Genomic DNA, 25,469 nt, shown 5'->3' on the forward strand with positions numbered 1-25,469 from the left:
GTAATACTCTCGTCAATAACAACAAAAACCAACAGCTGGCCGGCCTATCATGCTATAGGCAACTGTGGATAACAAGATATTGGTGATAATATCCTTCAAAGTGTATTTCCATGAGAAACCTGCATGCATGCCCAAAGCCTTAATTTGCAGAATTACATGATTTGATAAATTGACCTAATTTTATTAAAGATTTGTCGACCATCTGAAAAAGTGTCTTCTTTGGCTTTAGTAGGAATGTTTTGTGGCTGAATTGTTCATATTTCAACTTTAAATGAAAACTGCAATTAGATATTCAATCAAAATTATCACAACAGCAACCCCCCTTTTTTTTGCTACTGCAAATCAAATAGAATTACATAAAATTGTTTTAAGCACAAATATTAATATGTTACTTTTCAAAAAGAGTTCTCAAAAATTTTAAACCACAGAAACTATCCCCATTATCATGATTATGTTATGGTTTTAAAATTTTTAGATTCAACAAATGACGTATCCTTCATCTGCACAAATTCTTATTTCCACTTAAGAGCCTCTCTTTATAAAAGTACTGAACAAACAACCTTAATATTCAAATTTAGGGTGTGGATAAAAGAATTTTTTTTACAACTTAATTCTCTCTTTTTTTAACTTCTCACATGACAAATATTTCATTTTTGGAATAAAAAAGAAAATGAGCACTAAAATGCCTTCAGCAGACGTAATTCTTTTCATATTGTAAACATATTATGTTTAAAATAAGGTACATGTACAATGTAATTTTAATCAGGACCAAGTCTTGCATCATATTCTGGGCATGACTTGTGGGTTTATTATTTTCATGGTTTGTGGGTTATTATTATTTTCCTGTGAATGAAATCTAACAGCAGGTCTGGCTACAAAGTTCCGTAATCGGAGCAACATTACTCAAATGACTGTGAAATCTGCGTGATACCAATGTCTGCTTCGTTGTACGTCATTTAAGAAAATCATGCACTTTATTTCTTTTTTTTTTACAGAAAAGAATTCTTAATATATTTACTAAATCACACTATCAAATACATTAAGAAAACCTCAAAAATAAGAAGAATTGAAGATAAAAAAATTAATAGGGAGCAACAAAACAGATTTTTCAATCCTTTTAACTCATCTGAACGCATCTACCTTGGCTGAAATCTTTAAACGAAATGATTTTCCCGCTGAGAAATGTACTACATCTACCCAATTATCACCATCGACATCATCAACTGCTGTGTCCTGCTCATACCGACCAAGAGCGTTTATTGTAATGATATGGAAATGATATCAACATAAGAGCATTCCCATTCTCCCGATATAATCTCACACACACACTGAAATAGCTTCAGACCCATTCCTGCAATATGGGAGACACCAGGAGGTAGACTAGAGTTTTCATTAATATTCTTGGAGAGGTCACTGGAGTCAAATCCCCAACAATATAGCAGACAGTGAAAATTTTTGAGTGTTACATGCAGAAATGATGAAAAAAATTCTTTTTCTGCTAATGAAATCATAGTACAAGGGTTTAAAAAAGTGTTACTCTGTAACGTCTATATTTTGAGGTTTGAAAACAGGTTACACTGTATCTAGGGTCAGGAAAAGCTGATTTGACTGTAGTTTACATCAAATACCCTTACTGCACTTGAACAATAACCTTCTGAATTCCCTTGTCCATCTACATATGATTTTGAACTCTTTATACCACCTGGCATTTTGCCATGGATAAAAAAAAAGATATTACCTGTGTTTCGAGACCAGTTGTGTATCTGCCATTCATGCTTCATGCCAATCTCCTAATTAAAACTAGGGTTACACAAAGTGTGTTAGATTAGACTGAATAGAAATTATCAACTTTAGTCCTCAACCAAAACTAATAAGGACTGATCTGTCTTTAAATTCAACACATTAATTCTCCGATTCACCTTTCAGTGGTATCCAAATCATGGAATGGTTAAAAGGAAGGGTACATTGAGTGCCATTTCCCTTTAGAAGAAATCTCATATTATTTTCGACACAATAATTTATTTCAAGCAAATTATTGGGGAAAAAATAATTTTCAGAAAATGCTAGAAATAGCAAAAGAAATACCCATTTTAAAATTCTTCTTGATTATTGAATAAGGGAATACTCTCTCCTAGACCCTTGGCCACTACCCCCTCCCCCTTTCCAAAAACCTGGTGACTGCCTTTGAGTGTACATATATACATAGTGTCTTATAGTTACTTCGTATTTTCTCTTTTTAAGTTTGATGTTTTACAGAGTATACAGTGGACCTTCAGATATCTGGATGCTTCAGTATCCGGACAACTTTTCATCGGAACAGATTTTTTAAAATGTTATTTTGTCTTGTTAAACTGGTAGTTCAGATATCCGGACAAATTAACTAGGAACCAAAGCGTCTGGATAAATGACGCTCCACTGTATCGGAACTACAAAATTATAATAATCTAGCTTCAACCATGAATATGCTACAAGTTGAAATTTTTCCTCACTTTTCCCCCTGAATACAATATAATGCAAACATGGCAAATGACAAGTTCCAACAGGTAACACAATGTTCCCTATTAATTACGCCATTAATGACTGAACACGATTCCTTCAGCATGGACTTCTCATCCTGGCTTGTGCTGGCCATACGTGCAGCAACATTAAGTAATTATGAGGATTTATCATCATAACCATGATCAAAATTCATTTTACCTGACAAATCAATACAGTTTGAGCACAGGTAGAAAATCGATCCCTCGGCTTTCCTACTAATATATATACAGGGCTGCACATCATATGACTAATTAAGCGGTCCCTGACTGCATCAAACACCATGGCTAAAGCCTTTCATAGCATGTCATACAAAGGTTTACAGATTTTTTTCCCTGCTTCTATACATGCTAACCAAAAGGAATGAACAATGCATTCACACTATAGATGAAAGTATACTGTTACAGTAGATACTAAGTTTCATAAGCATTTTAGCTTGTGCGGTTCAGGTGCTATAATTCAAGATTCCTCCAACTATAACCCCCCTCCCCCCCAATCCCTGTTATATCAGGACAAGTGGGTGAGCAGGGTAGCTGGGGTGAGGGTGGTGGTGGTGGTGGGGTGGGGGGTAATAAGGGCATCTGTGTTGTAAAGAAGGGTCATTTCTGGATCAAGGCATAATTTTTGAAATGGGAGAACTGGGGGCATTACATATTGCCTTCTCATTTCCTTAACAAGAGGCCCAGGGGCCACAGCGCTCACCTGAGCACATTGGCTTGGAAAAAGCACATATCAGATCAGAAATGAAATGACCCCCCAGGGGTTCATGATTTGAACAAACTAGAATCTACACTACCTGAAGATGATTCCATATTAATATCACTAATCATAGCTTTGAAGTACTTGAGAAGATGATTTTAAAAGGTTTCCCTATAAATCCCTATGTAAAACTTTGGTCGGCCATTTTGGCCCCACCCTAGCCCCGGGGGTCATGATTTGAACAAACTTGAATCTACACTACCTGAGGATGATTCCACATGAGTTTCATCTTTCCTGGCCTAGTGGTTCTTGAGAAGAAGATTTTTAAAGATTTTTCCTATATATTCCTATGTAAAACTTGGTCGGCCATTTTGGCCCCACCCTAGCCCCGGGAGTCATGATTTGAACAAACTTGAATCTACACTACCTGAGGATGATTCCACATGAGTTTCATCTTTCCTGGCCCAGTGGTTCTTGAGAAGAAGATTTTTAAAGATTTTTCCTATATATTTCTATGTGAAACTTGGGTCGGCCATTTTGGCCCCACCCTAGCCCCGGGGGTCATGATTTGAACAAATTTGAATCTACACTACCTAAGGATGATTCCACATGAGTTTCATCTTTCATGGCCCAGTGGTTCTTCAGAAGAAGATTTTTAAAGATTTTTCCTATATATTCACATTTAACTCTTTGGTGTTCACTTTTGTCCCCACCCTACCCCCGGGGGTCTTGATTTGAACAAATTTGAATCTACGCTACCTGAGGATGATTCCATATGAGTTTCATCTTTCCTGGCCTAGTGGTTCTTAAGAAGAAGATTTTTAAAGATTTTTCCTATATATTCCTATGTAAAACTTGGGTCGGCCATTAAAATTGGCCCCACCCTAGCCCCGGGAGTCATGATTTGAACAAATTTGAATCTACACTACCTGAGGATCCGATTCCACATGAGTTTCATCTTTCCTGGCCCAGTGGTTCTTGAGAAGAAGATTTTTAAAGATTTTTCCTATATATTTCTATGTAAAACTTGGGTCGGCCATTTTGGCCCCACCCTTGCCCCGGGGGTCATGATTTGAACAAACTTGAATCTACACTACCTGAGGATGATTCCACATGAGTTTCATCTTTCCTGGCCCAGTGGTTCTTGAGAAGAAGATTTTTAAAGATTTTTCCTACATATTTCTATGTAAAACTTGGGTCGGCCATTTTGGCCCCACCCTAGCCCCGGGGGTCATGATTTGAACAAACTTGAATCTACACTACCTGAGGATGATTCCACATGAGTTTCATCTTTCCTGGCCCAGTGGTTCTTGAGAAGAAGATTTTTAAAGATTTTTCCTATATATTTCTATGTAAAACTTGGGTCGGCCATTTTGGCCCCACCCTAGCCCCGGGGGTCATGATTTGAACAAACTTGAATCTACACTACCTGAGGATGATTCCATATGAGTTTCATCTTTCCTGGCCCAGTGGTTCTTGAGAAGAAGATTTTTAAAGATTTTTCCTATATATTCCTATGTAAAACTTGGGTCGGCCATTTTGGCCCCACCCTAGCCCCGGGAGTCATGATTTGAACAAATTTGAATCTACACTACCTGAGGATGATTCCACATGAGTTTCATCTTTCCTGGCCCAGTGGTTCTTGAGAAGAAGATTTTTAAAGATTTTTCCTATATATTTCTATGTAAAACTTGGGTCGGCCATTTTGGCCCCACCCTTGCCCCCGGGGGTCATGATTTGAACAAACTTGAATCTACACTACCTGAGGATGATTCCACATGAGTTTCATCTTTCCTGGCCCAGACTGGTTCTTGAGAAGAAGATTTTTTAAAAATGCCATTAATTTTTCTCTAATAATAATTCATAATTATCTCCCCTTGGAAAAGGGCGTGGCCCTTCATTTGAACAAACTTGAATCCCCTTTACCCAAGGATGCTTTGTGGCAAGTTTGGTTGAAATTGGCCCAGCGGTTCTTGAGAAGAAGTCGAAAATGTGAAAAGTTTACGGACAGACAGACAGATGGACAGACGGACAGACGGACGCCGGACAAAATGTGATCAGAAAAGCTCACTTGAGCCTTCGGCTCAGGTGAGCTAAAAAGACAAAAGTACTTCAGATATTGAAAGAAAGTCTCTTTCCTATGAAAATAATTTAAGCTATTAATACCCTAAATATCAAAACCTGAAAATATGTGAATTTCACACAAATTCAAGGCAATATAATAATTACACATTGTTACTAAACATTAGAGTTTAAACCATGTGAAGTCCTTGAAAAACAAAGTTGTCTAAAACTGACATTCATAACCATACATATCTTTGTTAGTAGTGATACCGAATTCACTCTCTATCAAGAAATCACATCAAGGAATGCCAAGGAAAACTCAATACTCCTCAAGTCGGGATAAAAAAAATTAGCCAGACCCAAACTATCAAAAAAATAAACATTAAATCAAAACAGATTGAGGTATAAGCATGCAACAATCTGAATTTTCTCCAACGCACAAGAAGATAACATGGAATGTCCTGGAATTGCGCTAGGAGCTGATACACCAACATTGAAACAGATATTTTTTAACCTGACAAATCAAGAAAATTCAACTCTTAATGACTTAATCTGACAAGATTTGTTGTTTTTAATGAGATAATGCATAGCTTTCCGACTCTCTTCTGCCTCTTTCCTGTTTGATTACAGCGAGTCTGTTTATACAGGTTTACAATCCGTTGCATACAGGAAATAAATTGGGCTATCAATTCTGATACATTTAGTGATAAAAATTGAAAGTTCACTTATACAGGAAAAGCCTTTTTTCCTGACTGGCTTCAAGGTCACCGGGGGTCAGCGAGAAATACATTATCTAGGTAGCTAGGATTAAGAAAACACAACCGGCACTTATAGACACTGTTTACTTAGACATCTTATACAAACCCATACCGAAAAAAGTTATAACTTAGTTATAACTTTTGTAACTAAAAAAAGTTACAAAAAAGTTATAACTAAGTTATCGGAGTTTGGAATGGCATGTTTTAAGTGAGGTATAATTTAGTTATAACTTAGTTACAAAAAAGTTATAACTTTTACATAACTTTTCACCTTTTATTCAACATAAATACAGCAAGTACATAAAAGTTATAAAAAAGTGATAACTACAAAAAGTTATACTTATTAAAAGTTACACAAAAAGTTATAAAATAGTTACAAAGTTATACTTTAGTTATACCCAAATAAACAGTGGAAAAGTTACAAAAAAGTTATACCCAAAAAAAGTTATGAAAAAGTTACAAAAAAGTTATACCCGGAAAAAGTTATACCCAGGAAAAGTTATAACTAAATAAAGTTATACCTATTATAAAGTTATGAAAAAGTTACAAAAAAGTTATACCCCAAGAAAGTTATGAAAAAGTTATAGAAAAGTTATACCTAAAAAAAGTTATAACTGCAAAAAGTTATAACTATAAAAAGTTATACCTATTAATAAAAACTTTCGTAAAAGTTCCAGTGAAATTATACACTGTATGTTAACCTGTTGTGGATTTACTCAGTTATAAGCTTTTAAAAAGCTACTCATTAAAATTTAAAAAAAAAAGATTTTTGAAATTTATACAAAAAAGATTATTTAAAACATATTAAAGGCAATAACAATTTTACCTAACAAACACGATAAAGATAGCTTGGTTTATTGTCAAATACAACTAAATGAATGCACATGCAATTGTTTTCAAAATTCAAGTGTACCTTATTTTTCATCATGTCATCTACAACAGATTGAAATTTCTCTGGTTGTTTTAAAGAATACATTTTTAGCATATAGCAATTAGGGTCTTTGTAAAATTACCTAGCAAACTGCATTCTACTCTTGCTATTTGTATAAACAGACATCACTAATTTTTAAATATTAACACCCTATTTATTTTTGATCTAGCTGTATTTCAAAAAAAAGAAAGGTTCTAAACATTGATTTCAGTTACAGTTTCTAGCTGCATACCACCCTCCTTGCACAGGTATCCTTGCAGGTGTACAGTTGTTTATCTTTATTATTTGAAGATAGGCTGCACCGAAAGTTGGCTGAGTTAGCTGACAGACTTAGCCATCGTTTGACAGGCCGCACTGGTAGTAGACCAAGTTAGCTGACAGACTTAGCCATCGTTTGACAGGCCACACTGGTAGTTGGTCAAGATAGTTGACGGACTTGGCCATCCCTTGACAGGTCGCATCTGTAGTTGGTCAAGTTAGTTGACGGACTTAACCGTCCCTTGACAAGCAGCACTGGTAGAAGGCCAAGTTAGTCAACGGTCTTAACCGTCCCTATATTGACAGGCCGTACTGGTAGTAAGCCCCTATATTGACAGGCTGTACTGGTAGTAAGCCGAGCTAGTTGACGGACTTGGCCATCTCTTGACATGCGGCACTGGTAGTAGGTTAAGTTAGTTGACGGACTTGACCATCCCTTGAAAAGCCGCTCTGGTAGTAAGCCAATCTTGTTGATGGACTTGGTTGTTCAATGACAGCCGCACTGGTAATAGGCCAAGTTAGTTGAAGGACTTGACAGGCTGCACTGGTAGTCAGCCGAGCTAGTTGATGGACTTGGTCATCCCTTGACAGGCCGCACTGGGTCAGCCGAGCTGGCCGAGGGACTTGGCTGGTGGTCTGCGTCCCTCATTTTAGCTGGTCAGACGTCTTGGCTGGCAGGCAGTGTGACTGGTAGTCGGCTAAGTTTTCGTTGAAATATGCTTGCAATTTTAACCTTTTCTTCAATTCTGCAAAAAATTGTAAAGGTTCAAAATTTAGATTATAGATATTTAGATAGTATATTTCCAGCACTCATTTGCATATCAAATTTAAAAAAAACTCTTCCATATCAATTAATTCAAATTCATTAATTCATCCAAAACATGGAAAATACAAGACTAATTTAAGATCTATACTTACAGGAATCAGTTTTAGATTGAAAGATTTATTGAATTTTGAAATGAAAAAAAAATTTACTTTACCTAAAACAAGTAATATTTTGAAGAATTTCATGTACTCCAGGTCAGGACAGATTCAGCTCATGGAAACATCATGTACCAATATTCTGCTTTATAAAAAAAAAAAAAAGAAAATTAATGTTAAATTACTCATTTCATTGCATTAATTAACGTTGCAGCTGGATCATGTTATGATCATGCTGATGCGTATAAGGCTTCACAATATTTTAACAGTTCAGGGAATCTATAAACAATTGTGGGAATAAATATGACAAAGAACAACATATTTGATTAATATACTAAATGCTGAAAAATATTATGCGTTTCAAATACTTTCAATTTGTTTACTTCAGTCTTTGTCATTCGACATACCAATCAAAACAAACAAGAAATCTAAGATTCACACGCCTAGAATTTTGTTCATTCCCAATATTTCTTCTTTTTGGAATGTTATTCCAGAGGTACTAAGTATACTTTACCAAAATCAATAAAATGTTAGCATAAATATCGCCTTACCAACTGGTTTTATCTCCTTTTTTTCTATCAACACTTTCAACATCCAAACATTCAAATCGTCCATGGAAAAATCCGCGCTCTGTTATTGACCAATCATAGAACTCAAAAACGTCACGTGAGAAAAAAATAAATAAATAATTCATAATTAATTTATTTTAAATGCAAATAAACCTAATTGTGTAATTTTAAACTTAAATTAAAAATATAAATACCAGTTGGTGTTAAAATTTTGAATTTATCTTAGTATCAACAAAACGGACATCGGAGGCCGCCATATTTTTTGTTGCCGCCATTTTGAATTTAATATTTGTTTATTTGTGAAAATAACTATTATAACTGGGTTATTTAATTATGCAAACAATAAAATCTACATGTACTAGTCATCTGCTTAAATCTTAATATAACTGGCAGTCTTTATTTACAACATCGTAATATCTGTTCAACATGAACATGCACATACTCTATGCTGTTGTTTATCTTTTTAGCCACCCATATTACGACTGTTTTTTCTATAGATTTCAAGCAACCTGTGTAGAATTGTACCATTCAGAGATTGTGTAATACCCAAGCTGAAATATTTACGATGTGTTGGCCACAAAGGTCACCTAGTACAAACACCTGTCTCACAGAAAACAATAGGGAAATTTACACAGTTTTGCACACGAAGAATCCGTGCAAAATTCACATGACTTCATGAGATTACATTTCATACTGTTTATATCTCTTGCAGTACATTATGAAATATATTCATTCCCAACTTCAGATGTAAGTGCATTATTATAATTTACAAGACAAATATTATGTCTCATCAGGGTCTCAATAAATACGTATTTTCTAAGAGAGAGAGAGAGAGAGAGAGAGAAAGAGAGAGAGAGAAATTAATTATTCTCAACTTTAGTTGAAACTTACATGACAAATATCAATTTAAATAGACAATAATATTTATTACACACACATGACATGTACTGTGTACACACCCTCAAACACCACAGAGAGAGAGAGAGAGAGAGAGAGAGAGAGAGAGAGAGATTCTCATTTATAGATGTAATTTACAAGATTTTATTTCACATCCCTTCTGTTGAACTTGACATGGCTGTGGACAGCATATTTATTATGAATGAGAGGTCGATCACTGGTAGTAAACAATATTATTGTTCAGGAATTGACAAAGTTTTCTGCTGCAGTGTTTGAAAAAAAAAAAACATTTTGAACATGATCAAAATTCATTCAAATTAACACTTAGTTATAATGTTATTTTTGAAAAAAAAAAAAGTCGTGTCAAGTAGTATCCATTAAATATTACCCCCAAAACTTGTAAATTTATACTGGTAATGCTTGAAAATGGCTAAGTTCAGAAAAGTTATGTTTTAGTTATACATGAAAATGACAAAGTCCAGAAAAGTTATGTTTTAGTTATACATGAAAATGGCTAAGTCCAAAAAGTTACATTTTAGTTATACATGAAAATGACAAAGTCCAGAAAAGTTATGTTTTAGTTACACATGAAAATGGCTAAGTCCAAAAAGTTACATTTTAGTTATACATGAAAATGACAAAGTCCAAAAAAGTTACATTTTAGTTATAACTTTTTTGTACCTCACAGGCTAGGTATAACTAAGTTATACTTTAGTTATAACTTAGTTATAACTTTTTTCGGTATGGGAAGGGCCGACCAGGCAGTCTATCAGAACTTGTATGAATATGTAAAAATATATATCTACTCTCCTCAGAATTCAAAAGATAAATGGCCGGTACAGCCATGTGATAAGAAATGATGAAGAATTTATTAAAAAGTTGAAGTCGCCTGTGGCAGTATTTTCAATTAAAATGAGTTTCATACAACAGCGATTTTCCTCAATGTGCTGCTAGGTTTCTCCGTGTGAAGAGCCATGAAGCCGAATGCCCAAGAGTTGAAGTGTATGCAATAATGAACAAGCATTCATCATGTTCATAGTGGGCAGTTGATGAATAAAGCTTAGCATCAGTGATTTTAAAGCCACAGGAGTTCTTTTAACAAAAATTCACCATCTTACATAGTAGACTGATCTCGGATACTTGAACATGCCTTTGAAAAACTTTCAGGAAAACATGTTTTTACACAATTACATGTTAGTTCCCAGAAGTGATTTTCTAATTTAGAGAAATAGACAGCTGAGAATGTGTTAGTATAAGCTCGATTTCCAATTCCACAAACATCTCTTGTTCACCTGAAGAATTCTCCCCAATCTCTGAAGGATGTTTTCACTTGTGAATCATATTTCACAGTGAGCTATTCCAAACTAACCCCCCAACCCCTTTCCTTTTCTACATGAGCTGCTTGAAACAAAGACGTAAACATCAGTTTTATGTGGAGGATAAACACAAATGTTTGCTCGCTAACAGATAATACAGTCCTCTCAAACGTAAACGTGGTCCAAACTTGACACGGACCTTGACAAACAAAGGACAAACTGCACGATTTCTTAATAATATCACCACCACCTAGCCCCGCCATCCGATACATTAACAGTCCTCGAAGACTGAACTTGAAGCGCTATGTAAACATTTATGTCTTCCCAGCTGCATCTGCACCTATATTTAAAATTCCTAGAGAAGAAAATTTACACAATTGATCCAAATGCACAAATTAACAGCTGAGAGCATTTCTTGGAAAATTTAAGCAGAGAAATCAAATTTTAAAAAAAAATTCTTACAAAAAGGAGGAAAATAAGCTAAATTGTAACTGCAAACAAAATAAACTTCTTTTAAGTAATGAGGAAGTCAGTCATTTAAATACAGTCACTCTTTATTTATATTTTACAGCCATCATTTATGCATAAGGTACAATTAAATTCAGACCTCTTGTCTGGTACTTGATAGTACACTGTACTAAGGAAAAAACTTCAAGATATTGGAGAATTTGAGACAATAGGGTTGAAATACAAAAAGAAAAGAAGTCAGAGTTCAATCCTCGCTTTGACATATTCATGTTATTCAGGGTAACAAAGTTTGAGATACAGAAGTTTGACTGTATAAGGATACTGGTCCTAACATGTGTATCCCAACATACAAGGCAAGTGTCTTCCAAGTCCTTCTCCACGATCCAAATACGATTTTCATCATGATCATTAAATCCAATAAGAACACTGGGACATGCAAAAGCCCCGGCCAATTTATCACACTCAGTCCTTATCCTTAGCTTCAAATCAATTGATTGGAAAACTGACCTGCAAGTCAAGACAATTCCTGTCCAATAATTGCTTAATTTCCACAACTGAGACCAGGCACCAGTATTGACCAGAGGAAGCTGTGACTAACCGTAAAATAATTCATTTCCCGCAACACTCATACAGGACATGTGCGTGGTTTATCCTCTCAGAAGTGGGCTATAGCGAAACTGACCAGAACAAACCTTCGACCATAAGCAGGGATATAATTCTATTTAAGATCGTCATTCTGAATCGAACTGGTATTATTACTGATATATTTCTAGTTATGCAATTAATCAGGATTTGAAGTTCCTCTGAAATGACAACCGTAGATACATAACTTGTATAATCCGTTTTTAATGGAATTTTCTCATAAATCGAAGTTATTGGACATGTCCAATGAGTTCTTGCCCAAATTGATTGATGAAACTTTTTTCCGTTCATTAGAAACAAATTGACCTCCCTAAATGAATGAACTCATACTCTACATTATCAGCATCATGCAACATTCATTAATTTTGAAATGCTATTTATGAAGATTCTTGGACTGGTCCACTTCAAAGAATGGATGGAGAGGATGATGACTGGGAAATTTAATTAATGACTTAATTAATGAATCCCTATCAAAGGATGACAGGGGGAACCTGCTAATATTAGGAAATATGGGGGAGGATAAAATCAGGGGGCGCCACAGTAGCCACTTCTAACAAAAATAGTTGTTGATCTTATTATAACTCCCAATTTTTCTCCGTTTTTCAACCTGTCTGTTTGTTCAGCTAAAATGACATCAATATTTCCTTCCACTTAGCCTAACATGGAACGATAGCATTCAGAACTATATTTAAGATAATTAAACGTGTTAAAGGAGTTATGTGGAATAAGGGCATAGGGTAGACATTTGTGTAACATATCAAAAATAAACATGCAGTGTAAACTTTCTAATCTAACCCCTGTGTACTCTATTTCACTGTGAATTCCAACGTTTATTTTCATTCCCATTTTTACTATTTTTAATTTTCTCTACAATGTGTAATCTGTAAACCTATCTATTCTGACCATTTTTGTTTTCCAGTGCACATTGAAATAATGGGTTTCACTGTGTATGATATTTTATCCCATAATTATATGCTAATCAGAATCCCATAATTATATGCTAATCAGAGAAAGGTAAACTCATCTTCAATGAATGACCACAATTACTTAACATAAAGAATTCATTATAATACAATTCAATTGAAATGTTTAAACAAAATGTTTCAAAAAAATTAATTAGCTTCCTCTAATAAGTTTTTAATTGTGTTAAAAACATCATGTGATGAAAAAATGTATAATTTTAATAGATTAATTCACTTTCTTAGACATGCTTAATTAAAATAGCTTGAATTCATCATATCCTTTCATTTTCCAAAGGCCAATAATAAAATGAAAACAGAAAAAGGACTTTCTACCAAGCAATGTCTTCTGGCAATCTGCAATGTGCACTTCCAACCAATTTACTGTGTCAACAGCATCCACCAAATCGTGGGCATACTTTCTTTTAACAAATGTCCAATTAGTTTCAATACAACATCTGTTGCAGAAAGGCAAGCATTTCTAATCAGGGGAGGAATTCAAACTTTTCACCCATATGATTTATCAACTCTGCAATTTCTATAATGATTATATTATCAATGTATTAGGTATATTTTGTATATTATTAATACAGATATATCATTTCTGTCGGCAAGAAACCCCTCCATCATTAAATTGAATCTCATGAATATCAAGAAACCCTATCATCATTAAACTGAATCTCATGAATATGATGTCCATAAGAAATTATAATTAATTTTATTCTCTCAGATTAGGATTACCATTTATTCCTGCAACACATATACGCGATCTATTAGAAAATAAAAATAATCTTTCATTCAGGTACCATTATCATAGCGAGTAATGCATGCAATAACAACCCCAGTTCTTTAAACTTACACACACACATTAATTCAATAACTTATAATACACCTTACATGGCAAAACCAAACCTTGATGTAACTATAACAGTAGCAAATGACCAACATTATCACCCTCAATTCTAGCATTGTCATGACTGTATCGGTGTGCGTGAAAAAAGGAAAATTTTGCCGTAATTATCACATACTTATAGTTCCTGCTCCTGTATGGAAAATGCTTTGTGCTATAGACCTCCCTTCAAATGTACACTGGTAATAATTATGTGCCTTTATGAACATTTAGCGATTCTATTTCCACTGGTTATAGGTATCAGGGTATGTGCTTTTATGCACATTATTTCTATTTCTATGGCTGTTTTTCTAACCATTACTATTCAATAGACATTCAATAGGACACACTTCCACTCTAATAATTAAGTCCATAAACTGCCAATCATGAATCATGTCCAAATTATAATATGACAAACTCTACTAATTTAATTTTTTCAAATTTGATTTCACAAGGTAAAATATTTTTTAAGAGGGAAGGATCTTTTAATTTTTTTTTTTTTTTAATTTGGTGAGGAATTCCATTAATTGTTCAAACCTGCAGTTATTTTTTTTCTATTACAGTGAAAACTGTTTAATCCCCTACCTGTGTAGTCCATTTCACTGTGACTTGACTATTTTTTATGTTTTCAGCTAATTAATACATCAACAACTTCCCTACACCGATACAGACTTGTCTCCCTTGAAATATTTAATAAACAAGTCTCATTGTATTTTACTTATTCAACTTTTAGTTTGAAACAAGCTAAAATATGCTTGAGTGAAAAAAAATCCTATCTCAATTTGTATTACGTAAAAAATTAGGACAAGAAAACAGGGACACATGGACTCCCAATCATTAACACTGTAAAAGTAAGCGTCAGCATTATGTGTAATTCATTATCACATCCTACTTAAATTCCCTTAAAATATATGTCAATAACTCCAAAGAAATGTTAAAGCACTTAAGGTTATAGGAAATTATTGAAAATATGTCTACTCAAAATAAATTCTCTAGAAATGCTAGTATATTCATAGACATCAGTATTAAGTTAATATGTACATGGTTGTGATACACATGCATTCAAACATAAATTGGGGTAAAAATTTTCAGATACTTTGGCTCATTTCAAAAATTATGTAAATGCATGAGCAAGTATTAAGAGGTATAGGGAGGTCCATAAGAATATATCGCAAAAAGTCTAGATTACTCCTACTTCAAATAATGTTCCTTCTGACTTGAGGCCTCCAATGCAGTATTGTACGATATAATTAGTAATTTGATGTTCATTAGAAATCAGTCAGTTATTGGTGGGTTCATAGCATGTTAAGTAATATATTTAAAATTTATCATGTTATCTAGGAAAAGTATAGCAACTTCAACTGTTAACAAGTCATCTTTGATTAGCAACTATGAAGTACTTGACTTACTGTAAGTAGTGGGGTTTATTATGAAGTACTTGACTTACTGTCAGTAGTAGGGTTTATGGTACTAATTCAATTTAAAAACAAGGAAATGACATAAAAACATTATAAATGCATACATGTACATATTCATAAAAGACCCCCCCCCCCCCATTTTTCATGATACTAAGTAAAATCCTCATGCTGAAGTTAAAACTCAAAGAAGATACGTAAATCTCCTAACAGCTAGAACTCTTAAGTGTCATGCAGTTAATACATATTCTATGATCGATTCTGACAATTAATCAATAATCAAAATCTGTAACTTTTCGGGTCTATTATTTGCTATATTGTTACTAGTGCATCACTAGTCATGGGATACTGTTGTGTTGCATGTATGAGAGAATAGAATCAGATTCAATTCTAATTAGTTGTATTATTCCACCTTTGACCTCTTAAGCTGATTGCTTGTGGGGAGGGGAGGGGGTACTATTCTATAATTCATCTTACTTCCTGAATTCACAAATTTTTCTTCTTTCCAAATCTTTTTCTTTTATTTTTTTACTGGCATATGCAGATGACCTTTTTGTGAAGGGAACAGCAAATCTTATTTTTATAAGTGTGTGTAAAATAAAATAGCACAAATCTTTGCCTACTTATCCACAAACTCCAAGATATTAGATGATACTTTGACACGTAATTAGAAATATCTATTTGATATATGAAAAAAAAAATGCAGATGTATGTTACGATATATTCCACTTTGATTAATTGCACAAACATAAAAACTACATCCTATGCCTTGCATCTCTCCTTTCTGAACACTGTAAATAGCTTACTGATTTTTTTTTCTATCTAACAAAATGATCCTTTTGCCATCATGTTCACATTATTGAGAGCTAGCCAGGTGTAAGGAATCCTATATTTCCCGTATCAACGAGCAGGCTATTTCCAATGGCAGAGAGTATCTGACGTGAATTTCAAGGTGAATTTCATGGTAACGCTAAGTTGGGGATTCTAACCTTAGATCCTATTATACAAAATTTACAACCCACACCAGTATCATACGGAAGATTATAAAATGGAGTCTTCCATAAATCAAAACCATCAATGCCATTTATAAGTGTGATTTTTAAATATTATATTCTAAAATAATTCCTAGATTAGAATAGTTAAAGCAAACTCAATATTCAGAAATTTCAAACAACAATAAAGATGTACTCAAATGCTTTAATCTGCACCATTATACAATTTGATAATAAAATATTCATATGACTGAATTTGGGTTTTCAGATAACATTGACTTACAAAACATGAAAAAAAATCCATATTGGTAGTTTTAAAGAAATCCACACCTATTTTTATTTACAACACACACAGGTCCACTTACAAAGGCAATCAGTTAAACACAGATAAAACTAGTCTATGGAACATGTATTGAATGTGACCAAGCAAGATCATCAGAAATGTAATTCTGAATACTCAAATCGAACAATTTACAGCCATTTCACAGAGTTAATGATATCTATTTAATGATATATTATTACGGAAAATAAATCCAATTTTCTCTAGAAGTCTATAGCAATATACCACATTTTAGCCCATGGTTTTCAGGGGGGGGGGGGGGGGGGGTTTATATAATTATTTTTTTATCAAATGAATGGGAGCCTTACAATGCTTATATTTGCTTAAAAAATATTAATTTCTGCTTTTGATGAATTATTACTTAGCAGATAACCATTATTCATTTTCATAGTTTTTTCAATGCATACACTTGGACTACTATATGCTTATTTTGTTTCAAAACATGTAATGGCAGAGCTGTCATATCGACTTGGCTTACAGTGTACTTCGAGGAAATGCGGGCTCAGTAAAAAAATAACATTTGAAAGTTGTTGAACCATTCATTGCTGTACGTCTTACATACCGAGTTTTCTTTTCAATACGCCAAATCACAATAAAAAGATTATAGACCTAACAAGAAAGACGGGAAAATGGTTAAATTGACAGATTAACCAAAGATGCGAAACCATCGTCACAATATTTAGGCCACAGTGAAAGAAGGGGAAAATGGCCTTCATTTTCCATCAATAAAATAATCGAAAAAAAATAACAAAGGGTTGTGTACAAGCCTAAAATAAAATTTTTCATCGTTACTTATTTGACAGAAATTTATCCTGAGTACCGATGCAGCATGCAAATAAATAATAACACTGATAATCGAGCAAACGGCGATCGTCGATTTTTGGAGATAGAATGGGGGTGGTATACATACCTTCACGAGCTTTTATGTACACCGTATTTGCTACGATATTTTCCAATTCCATTTAATATTATTCGGAGGTCATGGGCTGCAATTAGGGTCTCCGCGTGACCCCGTTTCAGTCCACTGTCTCACCGATACTTTATCCAGGGTGTGGTAAAACAGAGCAATATGGCGATCAGTCACAATGTTTTCATTGGTCAGGCTTCGACTCACGTTTGGATCGATGAAATCTAGATTAGGGGAAACTACTCGTATTACATTTACACGACTTTCATCTGATAAAAAATTCTGCAGTAAAAATTGGAAATATCATCTGATAAAAAAAATCTCCAGTAAAAATTGGAATTATTATCAAAAGTAACAATTTACTTTAAAAAGAATAATCTGATATTCCAAAGCCTTGGTATTTTTACTATGATCTCTAATGTCATAATCAATTTACAAAATACTTTTTAGAAAGTGGATTTAATGTAAATAAATAAATAAAAACGGTCATATTATAATTTAAATTTACAAGAATTAATTTTTTAAAAAAAGTATTTTTCAGAATTTTAATATACAGAAGAAATGAAAATATGGATATAAATTTATGCATCATTAATAGTTCTTGGTTTTCGCTGCAAAATATGGCTCATCCTTTTCAAAGAAAAAAAATATTAAACTTAGTTTTTAAAAGAGGCTTGACATGTTTGTCTCAAAGCAAATTTATTGTTTACATCTAGAAGTCCTCACCTTTGATTATATAATAATGATTATATCAGGGACTTATGTACTGTTAGTATATAGGTCCCTGATTATTTATAATTATTTACACTGTATTTTTTTTTATTTAAAAAATTAAAATTACTAATTTTCTTAACTTTCATTTAATTCAAATGCGAGAAACTTTATTATGATCTCAACATGCATTGTGACGTCACACATGCACTTGACATCACAATAAAATCATTTGATTATGACGTCATTATCCTAGCGATATTCTTATTCTTATAGAGGATGCATGAACAACAAAAATCGTAAGTATACTTTATATTATTTTTAAAATAGACAACTTCTATTCAAAATTTACCGGTATATATATATTCGGCAAAGGTAAGATAGCTTGATAGATGGTAACAAATTAACATTTTCAGCAACCCTTTTCTGGAATCCATAAAACATAAAGCACTACACGCACAGAAGAACAGAAATTCATGTTACATTTTTTTTTGCTGCATTCAGATGCTAAATTTTACAAAGTCATCTCTTTTATTTTTTTTAACAAATGTCATTAAGATTATGACATGTAAAATCTAATCGTATCGCACGATTTTAAACTAAAATTGCATTTTTACCTTTATTTTCAGAATAACGCGTAGAGATTAAGTCTACAACATGAAAGATTTGTCAAGCAAAGGATTAGACACCATTTCAGAAGAAGAGGATGATGCTGAGTGCAGGGAGTTAACCTCGAGAATACAATCACAAAATAGGGTAAAACGTGTGGCAAGTGAGATAGCAAACAAAAACAGAAACAATACTGCCGAAGACAAGACTTTGTCCAGTCAACAAGATGCACAAACACTACAACACAAATCGTCTCAGCAAAGAGACACATCTTTCCAAGAAGCACCCAAACAAAACACCAAAGATACAAAACAGTCGAAGTCTCTTTATATTGAGTCTTCAGAACTATTTGATCTGACTGATCCAGCGTGCGTGGAAAGTGAGGATAACGAAGAAGTCACAAGTTTTCGAAACCTGATTCAGACAACCTGCGATAAACTGTTTAAGAAGGGGGACAAGAAGCAGATTCTCGTAAACAAGTACACATTCTCTGAAATCAGTAAATACAATTTGTCCCAAAATGCAAATACCACACCGGAGCCTGAGCGAGACAGAAGCGTTAAAAATGAATCGAATGAAGCTGAAAAGAAAGGAGACGAACAGAAAGTTGAGAATCAGATTTCAGCAGACGATCAGGTCGAGCCACTGCCTTTCCCCGCCTCTCCTCAGTCGTCGTTTGAAGAAAAGTTTGGACACCTTTCAATCTTTGCTCCACAGACCAGCATCCTAGGAGAAAATGCAACCGACGCCGAGGCCGTCTCCAGGAGTCTTGTTGGCTCCATGTTAGAGAAATGCATTGAAAGCGTCCAAAAGCCAACAGTCAACAGTCGTCTGTCAAGTAGGAACGCTTATCCTGTAGTAGCTAGTATGAGCGCGGGAACCTCTGTGTCAAGGAGCAGAGGATGCTCCATTCAAGAACTTGCCCATCTAGAGAGTGAGATGGAGAAGAAGATCTCCACAGAGAAGAGCATTTTAGAAAGAGAGAACGATTGTCAGTTCAGTCATGGCGACAGCGAAGCTCTGCCCCAGACGTCAGACGACTTTGAGATTCTCCGTCGACAGAGAATGGAGCGGTTACAGGAGCTGAGGAACCTTCTAGAGCAAAAGAGAGCGGAACGGAAGGAGTTCGAGAACAGAATGAGGACTAAATATGGCGCAAGGGACGTAAAAGAGCTTGTAAAGAATGAAATCGTGAAAATGGAGGTAATTAAGACACTAAAAATATCTAACAACAAAATTTAATGATAAACGTGTTGACTTCAAATTTTCTTATTTATGTAGCAATATGGTAAGATATTGACAAATAAGTTAATGATAAAAGAATATCAACAGTCTCAATTTAAGTCACCTTCACAACTAGTACATGTTTGTAGAATCGGTAATATTTGATTTATTAATTTATAGTTATTTTGTGGATGACAAGTCACAAAATATGCAAAATCTGGATTTCAATTTTTATTAAAGAAGCAGTTATCTTTTGTCAAAGATTCTAGTTTTTAATTTATCATGAGGAAAGGTTGTAGATAGCGAAGCAGTTTATAAGTTTTGATATGATTGACTTTTGAAAGGTCCTCCAATAGAAAAAAAAACTTTTAAAAAAGCATACTGATTTTGAAATGGTGAAGCATATGCTTCATAAAATATGATTAACAAATAATATTTAAACCCAGTTATCTGCTCTTAATATATGTTAAACCAAAATTCATGAATTTGGCATCAATACAAATTAATTTCTTTACATTCCTTAGAGGAGTAATAGAAAAACATTTTTGTCAAATACTTCTTGGAAGAAGTCTTTTGTTTTCAAGCCTCTCTTATACATAAATAACATATACGAGTATACTGGTATTTTTTAGTGTAAACTGAATTACGTCTTCTGGATGTAAAGCTTTAATGTTCTACTTAAAAGACAGATGTGCCTTAAATACTGTTAGACAATTTTTCTTTAATTATCAGATTTTCCTCATTACGGCACCAAGTGACGTCAGATCAGGTACAAGTTTAGTTATGTGTAAATAGACCTGTCATTTTTCAATTAACACAGTATTATTTACAAGGACAGCTATTATCTAGGTCAGTTTCTGTAAGGTCTAGTGTACCCGATATTGAAACACATTCCAACTACAGGACCTCCACAGGCACGTAGCAACCGGGGGGGGGGGGGAGGAGGGGCCTGGTCCCAACCTTACTTATACTATAGGAAATGTTCATTGAAAGGTTGGTTGGCCCCCCACTTTTCTATGGTGAGGAAAATGTAAAAAAAAATTGGTACTGAAAGAAGTTGGTATTGGAAAAAAGTTACCCTCCCTCCCCCCCCCCCCCCCTTTTTGGTTGTCAACTTTTTCAGATGAGTAAAACATTTTTTTCTCTGGCTGGCCCTCCCCCCCCCCCCAACCTCAAAATCGATGCTACGTGGCTGCTCCAGTTTTGTATTGAAATTGCACACGCATTTAATTTATGAAGCCATATTTCACTACAGTCTATTCAAGTTTTGATTCAATGAATGCTCAAAAGTATGTCCTGAGTATGGTAATTATTTAACACAGGCTGGCTACATACAAATAAGTAAATTGATGCAGGATATTCAAAATTCATCTATCTCGTTAAAAGTCAACATTTCGCAAATTCTGTGGTCATTATAATGACGTTATTTGCAAATACGACCTATTGATGGGGAGTATTTTGATTTACATGTCCTCACCATTTACTATTAATTTTTAATATTGCATTTTGACCATGGGTTGCTCCGTTTACCTAACTACTGGGGACCAAAAGTGGATGTAGCTGGTGGACAGGGGATACTTATTTCTACAAGACACCTCATCCCACCTCACAAGTTTCCATGTTTTTGTCTTCACGATTCGTGCTTTTCATTGGATTTTTCAAATTGATGTGTGTGTGTGTGTTATGTGTGTGAGGGTGTGTGACGCATGTGTGTTAAATGTGTGTGTATAACTATTTAAAGCTATAGTAAACAAATTTTCATCAATAGTATATATCTGAAAGCAATAAATTACAAATGAAACACCCAGATTATTAACTGTAAAGCTACTTTTAGCGCACAATATAAGATCCTTAAAACTAATTTAAAGTCTAAAGTTGTTCAGGGGCTGTCACATCAAAGACTTCAATTGTTTAAATAAAAACTTTTGATATTAAATTTCTTCACCTTTAACAGCGGCCATAAGGTTTGGAAAAATGACTAACATCTACCAAATCTTACGCATGCCTACTGTAGATGTTCTACTTCAAAGACAATTGCTGGTTAAAACTCTGTAACCAATACTTGTTTAAAACAATCAGCTTCATTAAGTCACCTAATGACGTCAGTCAGGTCATGTATCCGTAGTTATCATACTTGTAAGTCTTAAGGGTATCATTACGTGTAAATTAACATGTCATTTTTTGCAACTACAACACGGTAATTTCAAGGAATGATAAGTCTCTAATTGGTCACTATGCGAGGACCAGTGCACCCGATATTAATTTTAAGTCTAAGCTGCAGTACTATTTATTTTTCTACCCCATGGTCTAAAGACCCTGACACATTATTGAAAAACTTGGAAATTTTCAAGGGTTTTACCATTTTGCCATACATGTTTAATATTTCGATTTTAGTAAAAGTGTAATACCATATGCATGTAAATGATGTTATATTTATAAAACAATTTTTGAAAACTCAGACTGGTTTACCCCCCCCCCCCCCCCCCCCCCCCCCGTGCGTCATGTTAGAGATATTCAAAATTTACAAGAAACTCCTTTCAAATTTACAGCAGATCAAAGAGGAGCACGAGACGGAGGAAGATGAGGAGGGCGTGGCCATCGTGAAGGCCCCCACACACCTCGATGTCCACACCGCTCCGGCCAGAAAGGGGATAAAGTGCATCTATAGGGAGGTGGAGTGTGTCCAGGATTCGTCCAGCACCGACAATTCAGAGTTCGCCGGTACGGGTATGTGTCCTTCAACGTATCATTAACCACTCACACGACCCCCCCCCAACAGACACAAAGAAAATTTTTTTTAAAAATCAAAATTTTCTAAGCTCTTAATTTGAAAAAATGCTTAGAAATAATAAAATACGCCTTACTAGTATTTCGAAAGCATGGGAAAAAACTGAAGGTTTTTAATGATTTGTAAAAACATTCTTTTTCCTCAAGACTGTCATCTCTGCAATGGATTTTGTAATTTTGATTTAGAAGGTTGGAACGCGGATGGGTCTTATCAGATAAAAAAAAAACTGATATATTTTTCTTTGCTGCATAAAGTTTTTTTCTTGAAAGGAAGGGTATTAACACACGAAACAAATAATTCTCACACAAGTATTCCCAGATTTATATACTTTTATTTCTCTCTCCATGACAGATAACGAGGGGTGTGAGGGTGGGAGTGTCATCGTTCTTTCTGATCTCGATCTGAGAACCTACACAGAGACCACAGAGGAACCAGAGTCATTCAACACCGCCAGGCACCACTCGATCCCTACAGGTTAGTATGGCGAACAATGACCTGTTATCCGCCCAAGTTCTTTTTTTTTCACGCTAAGCAAATCTGGAAATGCATGGACTCAAAGGTGCATCTTGGAGAGTCTTTATATTTCAAAAGCAAAAACTTTATAACTGCGTATACTGCTTGTCATCATTATCTTTTTACATAGAGTCCTTTGGTTTTTGGCAAAAATTTCATATTAATATTGTATTGATTAAATTCATTTTAACAGGTCACGAAAGGTGACAATTAAAAAATAAACTTTTTATTTTTCATACCTTCATTTTAAAGCCTTTCGATCTATTTTACTAAGGTACTTATAAAACATGACAGCGTAATATTTCTAAAGACCTCAGTGGTCAGTTGAACATCTCTTCGAATCTGAATAGGAATTTTCTTCGCGATGTCAACGATATACAGTATAACATTAATTACATTAACTGATAGTTACTGATATATTGATGTTTTTTTAAATCTTGATTTTAGGCGAAACACAGCAATACCAAGACAAAAATCAGGTTTTCGATAAAATAACAATAGCACAAAGTACCAAAAATGTAGCACCAAAGCGGAAGAAGGATCCTTATGCTAAGTTTGAACGCACGGGGAGGATAGAACAAACGACCCAATGTCCTTCCTCACAGACATTACCGGCGGAAGCAGATGTTGCAGACGCCAAGTTCTGGAAGGATCTGGACGATGGGAATGTAGGAAATTTCCAACAGTTCTATTTTGATTCAGAGGGATATTCCGGCCAGTGTCAGGAGATGTCGCAGTGGGTCACAGAGGACTTGTGTCCACCGGAAGATAACGACATCACAAGTTTCTACGAAAACTGCTCATATTCTAGTGCAGTTGGTGAAGATAAAACTGACACAGCCACCAGCAGCGTGGTGTTCCCCGATGACTTGATGGAACAAACGAAATCAAGGAGGAAGAAAACGGCTACCGACGCGAAGCAAAAGTCGAAGGGGGAAAAGAAAAAGAAAAAAGCTAGGATCGCAGAGGTTCGCGTACCAAAAGAGAACAAGAATTCAGGCATGGTATCTTTAGCTGAAACACGGTCGATAATGCAGAAACTGGCTTACTTCCGAAACGAGGCTCATCTGGAAGAGTCAAAGGAAGTCTTGGCAGAGAAAAGAAGGGAGCTGCGGGATGCGGAGAATCTCCTTTATTTCCGGGCAATGGCGCGATCTGATGCAAGTAGACCCACATTAGAACCTCTCCCCAACCCCCATGGGATGGCATCCGCGAAGCAATCGCGCTTAACCGGCTTTGGACCGGCAAAATATTTCTGCAAACCAAGTGACGTTGATAGAAGCTTATTAATGGGAGGCAGCCGACAGAATGTCCGTGCTATACCGAATGACCCCGGAAACTACATCAGTGAGGCCGAAGCCGAGGAAAATATGATGTTCTTCAAATATGTCGCCAGAAACAGATCATTTTTCAAATTCAAAGAAAGAGACTAGTCACGGTTCACTGAATTGTTTCATCTGAAAAAAAAAATGCAAGATTTCTGTTGCAAACTTATTTTTAAAAAAGAGAACTAGGTTTCATGTGATTGCTAAGATTATGTTTCTTTCTAAAAGTTTTGAAATATTTTTTTATTTTTTCAAACGTATGTAAATTAAGTTTAAGATCCAATGTTTATGTTAATAATGCGGTGAAGTTACTTTTGGTCTAAAAACATTTGAAATTCGATCTTGAATCGGTTATTCAGGAAGTGAAAGTGTCTAAATATATTTAAATGTCAAAAACTTCGGTTTCATCGTTTTTCTATTAAAAAATAATGTTATTGTTTCATTACTCGTATTTTGCATTAAATTTTGTACGCAAGTTAAATTGATTTTTTTTTACCTTATGCATGTTAATTTTCATGTTTAAGATGACTGGGTGGTTGTAGCCATTTTTAGACTTTATTGATCTTTAGAAGAAGTGCTCCATATAAAAATATACAAAAATGATCGAAAACTAAAATGTTGAATTTTTTTTGCTGATAGTTGACATGCAGCTTAAGATATCACATCTAAAATGAACTTATATCTGATGGTTAATTTGTTGACCCCCACGCCCCCAGCTTGCTTTAAAAGCGGATATTAG

The 25,469-nt window shown here is 34.6% G+C and overlaps 2 protein-coding genes and 1 long non-coding RNA gene across 4 annotated transcripts in view; 1 reads left to right on the forward strand and 2 right to left on the reverse strand.

The window, feature by feature from the left end:
- Nucleotides 1-17,755, reverse strand: part of LOC134229290 (G protein-coupled receptor kinase 5-like) — a 37,702-nt gene extending 19,947 nt beyond the window's left edge. Inside the window, exon 1 of the mRNA XM_062711009.1 lies at nucleotides 17,564-17,755. Within this exon, the coding sequence (XP_062566993.1) occupies nucleotides 17,564-17,615 (52 nt within the window). The 5' untranslated portion in view covers nucleotides 17,616-17,755. The remainder of the gene's footprint in view (nucleotides 1-17,563) is intronic.
- Nucleotides 7,865-8,830, reverse strand: LOC134229282 (uncharacterized). Its single transcript, XR_009984153.1, has 3 exons — nucleotides 8,718-8,830; nucleotides 8,226-8,311; nucleotides 7,865-7,991 (listed from the first exon to the last, which is right to left on the reverse strand). It is a non-coding gene; the product is annotated as an uncharacterized LOC134229282 (long non-coding RNA).
- A 1,153-nt stretch (nucleotides 17,756-18,908) lies between the features above and the next one.
- Nucleotides 18,909-24,869, forward strand: LOC134229301 (uncharacterized). Of its 2 annotated transcripts, none has more exons than XM_062711020.1 (4): nucleotides 18,909-20,083; nucleotides 22,654-22,831; nucleotides 23,244-23,366; nucleotides 23,853-24,869. In XM_062711020.1, exons 1-4 carry the CDS (start codon nucleotides 18,929-18,931, stop codon nucleotides 24,836-24,838), a joined length of 2,442 nt encoding a protein of 813 aa, XP_062567004.1. In that variant the 5' UTR covers nucleotides 18,909-18,928; the 3' UTR covers nucleotides 24,839-24,869. The 2 variants fall into 2 exon arrangements, with proteins under 2 accessions (XP_062567004.1, XP_062567012.1); XM_062711028.1 differs by having other exon boundaries at nucleotides 22,657-22,831.
- Nucleotides 24,870-25,469: the final 600 nt, after the last annotated feature.

Source organism: Saccostrea cucullata, unplaced genomic scaffold, assembly GCF_032062105.1.
Source record: "Saccostrea cucullata isolate Sc308-1 unplaced genomic scaffold, CSIRO_AGI_Scuc_v1 ctg3378, whole genome shotgun sequence".
Taxonomy (NCBI): domain Eukaryota; kingdom Metazoa; phylum Mollusca; class Bivalvia; order Ostreida; family Ostreidae; genus Saccostrea; species Saccostrea cuccullata.